Raw genomic sequence first — 10396 nt, 5'->3', positions numbered from 1 at the left:
AGACAGACAGATACATGTGTGTGTATGTGTGTTCAAAGTCCTTGGAGACCAGAAGAGAGCACTGGATACAATGGAACTGGAGTTACAGGCAGTTGTGAGCTGCCGTGTGGGTGCCAGGAACCCAGGTCCTCTGCAAGAGCAACCAGTGCTCCCAAGTATTAAGCTATCTCTTCAGGCCCAGTGCTTGGCCTTTTGAGGACCAACCAAACTGTCTTCCACAGGCTGGACCACTACACATTCCCAGCCAAAGTTCCACTTTCCCCCACATCTTTACCAATACTTCCTGTTTTCTGTCTTTTGTAATACCTGTCCTAATGTATGGTGCGAGGTATCTCAGTATAGTGGAAACTGGCATTTGGTGGATCTTAGTGAACATCCCCAGAGCTTCCCAGGGTTGAGGATTAACAGGAGGATGACATGCAGCCTCTGGTAATTTTTGATCCTCAAAGAACTGTGAGATCATGGGTATCTTTGCCCATCAGGTTTTTGGTTTTGGGGTGTGTGTGATTTTTCAAGACAGGGTTTCTCTGTGTAACTTTGACTGGCCTGGAACTCACTTTGTAAACCAGGCTGGCCTCAAACTCACAGATATTCTCCTGTCTCTGCTTCCTAAATGCTGGAATTAAAGACATGCACCTCTATGCCTGGCTACCCATCGGGTTTTTTCTTTGCTTTCCAAAAACTGAGTATGTGATGCACTTTTCTTCACATAGTGGACCTATTATACTGCATAATAGGCAGTATAATAATATAGAGGAGGTTGAGGCAGCCTCTCAACCTCCTCTAGGATATGATGGCCCTCTCCTAGGTCTTCCACATCTCCAAGTGCACTGTAACTCCAGATGTTCCCCAGTTATATGGCCACATGCCCAAGACATGCCTTATCTCTAGTCTTGTGTTGGGATAGTGGATATCTGTAGGCCCATGTCCCAACAAAGGACCGTTTATGACAGATAACGAGAGTAAGAGGGCTAGGTAGGAGGATGTGCATAACAATGTCTGACCACTTTCCCAAGCTTCTGCCACTAACCCCCTTTCTCCAAGAACTAACTGTGCACCGTCCCCAGGAGTGGACATGATGACATTTAAAACATCTACAACATGACCACCTTCAAACTGTCTGTTACTCTATTGGCCTCCTTCTTGTTTTGCTTTGCTTTGCTTTAGTCCAGGGTCTTATATAGCTCAGGTTGGCCTCAAACTTGCTATTTAGTTAAGATTGGCCTTGAATTCATGAAACTCCAGCTACACCTCTCAAGTTTTAAGATTTCAGGTATGCTTTACTGTTTCAGGCTTTGTATTTTCATTTTTCAGACATTCATTCTGGCATAAGAACCTTAAATATATCAAGAATTTTAAGATACCCCAAAGTTTAAGTCAGAGATTCAATCCAGGCAGCATACAGTTGCATACCACAATGGTGTCACCATCTTCACAGTAAGCTTGTCCAGCAGGGAGCTGGTATGTCTTTAAAATTTTTTTAAGCATGGGCTGGAGAGATGGCTCAGCGGTTAAGAGCGCTGGCTGCTCTTCCAGAGGACCCAAGTTCAATTCCTAGCACCCACATGGCATCTCACAACAGTTTGTAACTCCAATTTCTGGGGAATCTGACACCTTCACAGACATACATGCAGGAAAAGTATGGATGCACATGAAATAAAAATAAATTTTAAAAACCCTTAAGATTCTATAGATTTCTTTGTAAAATGCAGTTTGTTTCCATAATTGTAAATGCAAGTTCTCCGTACGTGTGTTCGACTGGCATGGATAGTTTGGGGGCAAAACAATATTGAGTTTAGGTAAAATGTCATCCCCTGCTATCCTTCTATGCAGTTAGTTCTGGTCAGTTTTTGCTAGAACATCCTGAGAGTTTTAGACAGAAGATGGCACCAACAGCAAGAGAAGTGGAGAGACAGAGAGTGCTGTATCTTAAGATGCCACACTCACTATTATTTACTTTTCTCCAAACTGGGCCTCCAAAGCTGAACAACAATGCACCAGTCACACTTTATTGTAATAGAAGTATGTTCTCTTTCATTGCAGTTCTGATTCTCTCTATAGATCCTCTCTCCCAATATCACATTGGATCTTTTTTTTTTTTTTAACTTTTCAAGTCAGGGTTTCTCTGTGTAGCCATGGCTGTTCTGGAACTCACTCTGTAGACCAGGCTAGCCCCAAACTCAGAGATCCACCTGTCTCTGCCTACTAAGTGCTGAGATTAAAGGTATGTGCCAGCGTTACCTGAGTAGGATTAATTTTTTTTATTTCTTAGAATGATTATGAAGCCCCTCCACTTTGATTTTCCTTCTTTGTGATTAAGGTTATAATTATTCATCCAGAACAGCTTTAGTCATAGACTTTATTTTTAGACATATAGTCTGTTAGATTAGGTTAATCAAATCATGGGATGAAGATTTGGGGAAATAAAGATTCCTTTGTCTGCACTGAAACTGTCCAGACTTTCCCTGCAGCTTCTGGGGGATGAGCTGATGCCCTGTGCAAACACGACCAAGTGCGTGCATGGTCTTGTGATTCTCTAAAAGCCAGAGAACAGCTGCAGGGTGTCTGCTTTCTGCTGTTTTCAAGCTTTTTATGCCTTCAGTTTAATATCCGCTTCAGTTGAAAGGCAAACTGTTTCTAATATTTGAACCTCTGGGACTATAACCTCTGCAGTTTGGTCTTCTGTTTAGAACTTGTAGTTTGATTAGATCAGGATCAAGAAACATGGTCTCTACCACCTCTAGTTTTAGTCTTTTGAGATTGAATACTCATTAGAGTTGTGGTGTCTCTGGTGTTTAGAAAGTACAAATACTAGTCCTACAGGAATTGCTCAACCAGTTTCCGTAGGTCTAAGGTTGTTGCCATCCCCAGAGAATCCCAAAGCTGCCTTCTCATTATAGATCAGTCAACACTTAAATTTACTTAAATAAAAATCATATAATTCTTTTCTGGCTTTTTACACTCAGAACCAAAGAGTCGAGCTTCTTTCAATCTATTGGGCGCGTCAACCAATGGCCTACTTCTTTTCATTGCTGAGCAGTATTTATTCCCCACCTGCATGTTCCGTGGTTCACTTGCCCATTTGCCTGCTGATGGTCAAAGAAGTTATTTTGTTTTACTATTACAAACAAAACTGCTATAACTTTTGTCCCAGATTCATGTGGACTTAAGTTTTATCTCTGTTGGATAAATACTTGGGACTATACTTTTTTTTTTTTTTTTTTTTTTTTGGTTTTTTTTTTTTTCGAGACAGGGTTTCTCTGTGGTTTTTGGAGCATGTCCTGGAACTCCCTTTGTAGACCAGGCTGGCCTCGAACTCACAGAGATCCGCCTGCCTCTGCCTCCCGAGTGCTGGGATTACAGGCGTGCGCCACCACTGCCCGGTGAGACTATACTTTTTGAATCACATTATAGGTGTGTTTAACACTGTTAGAAACTAAGCCAGGCAGGGGTGGAACACGCCTTTAATCCCAGCACTCGGGAGGCAGAGGCAGGTGGATCTCTGGGAGTTCAAGGCCAGCCTGGTCAACAAGAGCTAGTTCCAAGACAGGCTCCAACGCTACAGAGAAACCCTGTCTCGAAAAACCAAAACGAAACAAAACCCCTAATAGTTCCATGGCAGAGTGCTTGTCTAGCATGTGAGGTCCTAAGTTCAATTCCAAGCACTGGGGGAGAAAGGCAGAGAAAGAACAAGCTGACGTCAACCACTGTCCCCCAACTCCTGTATCATCTGTATCCCACCAGTATGTGTTGCTGTTTGCACATCCTATCCAGCACTTGTATAGCCATTCTCTACTTGTTGGTGACTTAATCTTGAATTCCTGTGACCAAGCATTATTTCTATCAGCCAACCATACATTTCTACATATTTGCCACATATATAAGTTTCTTGGTAAAAGACCTGTTAAGACGTTTTTCATCCATGTATGTGAGTGCACACATTCATTTGTCATTATGGGTTTGAGAATGTCACTGTGTGCATGCACCACAGCCTGGGGTCACCCTGCCTTCCAGAGCTTCCTCCATAGTCTGAAGGCTCAGAATTCCTGTAACAGAAGTAGATCTTCCTTCAGAGCCCAGAGCCAGCCCAAGCAGAAATCCCTGGCATATAGGGAGGTTTAGGGAAGGCACACAGATCCGTAGTAGCACATAGCTGGCGTTCAGTAAAATGGAGATTGCAGTCTATGTGAAGAGTGGGATGCAGGACAGGCCTTAAATAGGCAGCCACAAGCCACACTGCCCCACGGTCACACTCCAGCCACTGTTCATCTTCTCTAGGACAGTGGTTCTCAGCCTTCCTATAGCTCTGGTCCTTCAGTACCTAACAGTTCCCATGTTATGCTGATCCCCAACCATAAAATCTTCATTACTACTTCATAACTCTAATTTTGGTGTTATGAACTGTAATATAAATATCGGTGTTTTCTGATGGTCTTAGTGACCCCTGTGAAAGGGTCGTTCGACCCACCCCTAAAGGGGTTGTGAATCACAGGTTGAGAATCACTGCTCTAGGAATAGACATAGACACCGGATTCAGTTATCTCTGCTTTAGAATGCCAGCACCTTTTCAGAGGGAGAAATAATTATGGGTTTCTCTCACTTAAGTGTAAATTAGCTTGTTCTAGTAGAGAATAAAATTTACATGAAGGCAGTCAGGATTGCAAGGTTTGTCCTTGCCTGCCCCAACACCTGCCAGAGATAGCAGTGCTAGAGGCAGCGAGAATCCAGTGAGTTACCTGGAAAACTACTGAAAGATTTCTTCACAACCCAACAACTTCCCTTGAGTCACTGACCCAGCATCTCATTTGTAAGTTTCTAGATGCAGCTGAGAACTAACCAAGAAGCTCATAACTTTCAATAAGATTCAAGATCTGTTCTGTCAGAAAATGTCTGTTTCAAGTTGGGTCTCTGTCTTCACCCTGACAGCAACGATATGTCCTCAGTCTCTCCACACCCTATCACCTGTGGTAGAGTTTCAGGCAATCAAAACATCCAAGGACATCATGCAGAGGAGAGGACGTCTGGCTTCGCTCTTGCTGTCATGGTAATAGGGTTGCAGGTACTCCAGAGACACAAAAACTAGGGAACCAGCACCCACGCTGAGATCTTGTGGGGCTTAGTGCCCCATCCTGGGTGACATGATGTCTGGGTGCAGTGGGCTTATGATTGCTCATTGGGTCAAGCTTTAGTATGTAATTACAGCCTCTGTCCTCTGGGCTAAACTGTAAGGCATTTGGGGTGGTTTCTGTAGGGCCTGTGACTCAGGAGCTCATGAGAAGATTGGTGCCTAGCGTAGGGGCAATTAGGGTCTTGGTGCTAAAGACAGGCAGTGCCTGCAGCCTGGGTCATGGGTGCGTGCCTGGTGCCTACTTTAGTGACCAATATTGTCCACCAGACATCTGTTCCCTGACTGTTCATCATCCATGTATCTGCACATCTGGATTTTCCTTCCACCACCTTCCAGAGCCAAATCCTCTGCCCGGCACAAGCCTCAGGGATGACATGTGCCTCTCAGAAGCACATGGATGAGCAGACACATCAGTGCATCTAGGCACACATATGCAGTAACATGTTCACCGATAAAAAGATACACAGATAAGCATATGAACATGCAACTACAACACAACTACTTGCACATAAATCTGCAAGTATGCGCACAGCCAGAACACCCACTGCTTCCCACAAGGGATGGGCACCACTGGACCCATGCCCGGCAGAAGGGACTGGGAACGCTGAAAGCTACTGCCTGACCTCTGCCTTTGTTCCTAGGGGCCACCAAGGACATGGGGAAGATGCTTGGGGGTGATGAGGAGAAGGACCCTGATGCTGCCAAGAAGGAGGAGGAACGGCAGGAGGCACTGCGGCAGGCAGAGGAGGAGCGCAAGGCAAAGTACGCAAAGATGGAGGCGGAACGTGAGGTCATGCGGCAGGGCATCCGAGACAAGGTGAGCAACGGATAGGTGCGGGGACGTAAAAAGCTGAAGGGTTCTGAAGCACCCGTGCCACTACAAGACCGTAGGCTAGCTGGGAACTAAGCTGGAGACTTAAAAACACATAGGCAGAGAGAGACACCCTGGACACGGGTCATCCTGGATACAAGAATGCCAAACTTTATTGCGCTCAGGGGCAGCTTTTATAAGGATCGTTAGCCACGCCCAGCTCTCAGGATCTTCCGGCTGCAGGCTCATCAGGCTCAGAGCAGCTGCAAGCACAGGCGTTTTGCTCCGTTCACTCCAGTAGGGAAAGGGTCTAAGGAAGTCAAGAGACCAGGGATCCGTAGCTCCACACAGGGAGGAGAGCTGCAGGTAGTGACCCCACCAGAAGCAGCAGCCTCCTTCGGGGGTCAAAACCTTGGGAAATGAACCGCTGTGGAACTACACATTTTCACATCTGGATGAGGGTCATTCTGAGGGCTGGCCTTTTCTACTCCTCATGTCAGGACTGGTTGCTTTCCTGGAGTTTTGATCCCTGCTCAGAAAGAAGGCTCTGAGAGAATAGAGATTAGTTGAGCATAAAGTCTTGGCGGGTCACGAAAATCAGGGCCAGAGGGTCCTCTTTACCTTTGTTTCCTAGGTGGATGGGTGGCAACCTCCCTGTTCTCATTCACCCTAGTGACTGTCTCCTGTGGATGAGGTAGCCAGAAAGCACTGTGCCTATTCATGGTAGAAAAACTGAGGCCCCAGGGAATCCTGAATTGAGACCCACGTACAGCCACATCTTTCAAGAGGATGACCTGTGCCCACTCCTCCAATCCTTACTGTAGCGAGTAGGGTAGTGAAGGCTGGACAGAATCCTGAAGAAGTGGTTGCCTGCTTATCAGTGTGCAACTGAAGCTAGCAGCTAGGTGGGAGGATCCTGCAGTAAAGCCCTGCTTTTGTCCTGTGCCATGGGGAGGGCAGAACATGGTAGGCATGTGTGACCCCTGCTCACAGGCCAGGAGCATGGTGGAGACAGTGATTGTCCACACAGCAGAGAGGCCGTGAGAATAAACACGTCATCTAAATCCTTCCTGGCTTTGTAGGGTAGCTCAGCAGACTTGGGTGGGTGAGAAGCAGGGAGTGGCCACATAATCCTCCAGTTCTGGACTTGATGAAATGCTAGGCTGGAGAGTGGACAGCCCAGGTTCTAGACCCCTTTCCTGCCTATGCATCCACATCAAGTTCTCTGTTGATATGTCAGTGGTTGGGGTAGATCTTTGGGATTCATGGGAAAGGAAATCCGTATCTCCTAAGGTGGATAAAGGGAGATAGTCTTTAGGTGGCTGAGCAAATTGGGTCCTTCATCTCCCAAAGGGCCAAATGGGAGGCTGGCCTCTCCTCTCCACCCGTGTTATACCCTCTAGATCCTAACACACCCTTACCCCACACTTGGGTCTGGACTATGCACCTGCCTTGAAGCACAGTTACTGGACAGTTTCCTCAAGCCCTGTAGAAAGTTCCTGCTCATTTTTCTTTGATCCTACCTTCCACAGTCAGTGAGTTATTACCGTGGTTAGCAAGATGCGCTATTGACCATGTGAGCAACGCAGTGGCAGACCCCTAAATTAACTGTAATATGGAAGGATGGGGGTGAGCATGAGAAACAGAGTTAGACAGATACAGTGCTGAGAGGGAAACAGTTTGGAGGGAGGGACAAAGAAGCAAAAGAAAGCTGGGAGTCACAGAGGTCCCTCCCTAGGTAAAGCCTAGAGGGAGAAGCTATCCAGCCAGGACAGAGCAAGGTTGGGGTAGGGTGCTGTGCTAGATGCCTAGTTGTGCAGAGGCTCTGGCAAGTCCAAGGAGGGGGGCTGGGTTTTGGTTTCAGGGGAGTCATGTGCCTGGCTCAGTCCCCCTAGGGAGTCCCTGCCAGATATCACACCACCCACAAAGACTTTGACCTCTCAGTATTTTTAAAAAAAGGACTCAAGGAAGCCCTACAGGGTACCTTCTCCACTTTTCTGTTTTCATACATTTTCCTGGAAATTGTGGAGAAATTCATTCTTCAGAACATCAGTTCTCAATCTGTCAGTCCTGACCCTTTGAGGATAGAATGACCCCTTCACAGAGGTCACCCAAGACCATCAGAAAACACAGATATTTACATTGTGTTGTATAATAGTAGCAAGATTATTTCTGAAGTAGCAATTAATATAATTTTATGGTTAGGGATGGGGGGGTCACCACAATGTGAGGGATTGTATGAAAGGGTTGCAGCATTAGGAAGGCTGAGAACCACTACTTCAGAAAGTTTCAGCAGCCTGTGTTAGACTAATTATAAAGAAGAAATGGAGAACATTCATATGAACCCCATGGGAAGGATAGGCTCAAGGGTAAAGTTGTAGGGGTCAAAGCCCCAGGCATGTCCAGATGCTCTGGGCCCCATCCGACCTCAGCCTATACTGGACAGGGTGGTACAAAGCTGCCATGCTCCCGACACCCTCCTGCTGCTGGACCACTGCTTGGCCACCCCAAACTCTAATAGTTCTTTTCTTGTTGTTTTGTTTTGCCTTTGAGCCAGGGTTTCTCTGTAGCTTTGGAGCCTGTCCTGGAACTAGCTCTTGTAGACCAGGCTGGCCTCGAACTCACAGAGATCTGTCTGCCTCTGCCTCCAAGTGCTGGAATTAAAGGTGTGTGCCACCACTGCCCGGCTACCTAATAGTTCTGACTCTTGGGCCTTTGTTGCTGCTGCTCCACCTTCCCAGCTCCCACAGGAGTAAATTCTGCCTGTTGGGTATGACTTTTTAGCCCTCACTGGGCAGCCCCTGCTCCTCACTAGAACTGGATCCCCGACCTTCCCTCGACTGTGTCTCTCTGGTCAGGGATTGATAGGTTGAATAGTGTCATAAGGCTTTGCAGTGATGGGGGGAGGGGAAGAGACTGAGAACAGGGACAATTTTCATATCCATATGATGTGAGGCCCCAGTAATCCATTCAGAAAACTGGACATGGCCATTTGGGAGTGTCTCAAGAGGTGGGGTGTTTCCTAGAGAAGGATCCGTGTCCATTAGGGAGTCATCTAGGCAGGTACTTGATTTGCATACCTACCATCCAACTTCTATTTCCACAGCATCCAAATCTGCACACACACCTTCATGTTTGCATATGTACCACCTGATTGGCGCCTGCTTTCAGCCACCCACAGTGAACCGTTTGTCGAGCCAGAACCTTCCTCCTGGTAAAGAGACAAGGCCCAGGTGTAGAGCTGGCATGTTTGAGGCCCCAAGCTTCTATACTCAGACTCTCTCATCTGTATGATGAGGAAGGGTGTGGGGTGAATACCAGCTAGAGTCACTGGCTCTTACCACTGACAGCCGCTAGAGGCTTCTTCTAAACAATGTTCTTAGGTCTTCTGTTGACCCCCCCAACCCGGTCCCCAGTCTTCATCTGGCTCTGGAAGCTCCCCAGGGTGTGCCTTCTAATAAACCTGACTGATACCTCCTGTGGTCCTGTCTTTGGGCACCTGACGTAATGAATACCTGGCTGGGGTTAGCCTGGCATTTATCATTGGAGTCCAGAAGACCAGAACAGACCACACAAGTGGAGTCTGGTTCTGGGATGTGGCCTGGATGGCATTCTCGAGCAGAATAACCATGACTTTCCCTGAGATAGAGCTCAAATTGGCTTCAGAACAACCTTGAATCTCAGCGGAAGGACTTGCTTTCAGGTAATTATCACACACTTGTCTCCAAATGTAGCCGTAGGCAGCTCAGACTCTCAGATTGCCCATGGACCCCACCTGGCCTATCCTTCTGCTCTTCCCCTGGCTGGAAGCTGCTCTGGCCTGACCCAGTTTCTGGAGACATCTCTCCTGGCTCACATACACACTACCCCACAGAACACTGAGCCATGTGTTCCTCTTCTTACCACAGGGGCTCTGCCTGTATGGGTAAGGTTTTCCCAGAAGGTGACCTGCGGTGGGACCAGTGCCAGGTTGAAGATGGGGGTGGCCCCCTGGTGTTTGCCTTTCATGCCAGCTGACACCCATCACTTCTCTGTCTGGTACTGGAAGGCACCAGGGAAAATGACATTCACTGCCGTGCTTTTTCACCTGGTCAACAAAACTATTCTCAGTTCTGTTAAGGGATGGAGGGATGACCAAAGAAGCAGAAATGAGCCCCATTTGTTTTTTTTATTAGGGACACTTGTCTTCTCTGGTCTTGACTGAATTTGACCGTTGCCTCCTCCACCAGGAGAGAATAAAAGTGGCTTTAGCAGAAGATGAGCACCCAGGCAAATCCCCATCTGGAAACAGATCACATCATTTCTTTGGATAGGGGCTGGTAGTGAAATAAGTCAGAGTGTCTGTGTTCCCTGATAAGCAGAAGAAACAAAGTTATGAGTTTGTAGAGTTTGCATGCTTTCAGGCTTCCAGGAAGGGTGGTCTACCGTAAAAGGGGCTGGAAACGGAGCCAGGATTA

General features: G+C 47.0%; 1 protein-coding gene across 1 annotated transcript in view; it reads left to right on the top strand.

Annotated features, from left to right (window-relative positions):
• The window catches only part of Cplx1 (complexin 1), a 30466-nt gene that overhangs the window by 17533 nt on the left and 2537 nt on the right, over nt 1–10396 (top strand). Inside the window, exon 3 of the mRNA XM_005359667.2 lies at nt 5770–5945. Coding sequence (XP_005359724.1) covers nt 5770–5945 — 176 coding nt within the window. The remainder of the gene's footprint in view (nt 1–5769; nt 5946–10396) is intronic.

This window comes from Microtus ochrogaster, linkage group LG1, assembly GCF_000317375.1.
Source record: "Microtus ochrogaster isolate Prairie Vole_2 linkage group LG1, MicOch1.0, whole genome shotgun sequence".
Classification (NCBI taxonomy): domain Eukaryota; kingdom Metazoa; phylum Chordata; class Mammalia; order Rodentia; family Cricetidae; genus Microtus; species Microtus ochrogaster.
The sequence above is the reverse complement of the archived record's forward strand: the minus strand, read 5'-3'. Positions and strand labels throughout refer to the sequence as shown.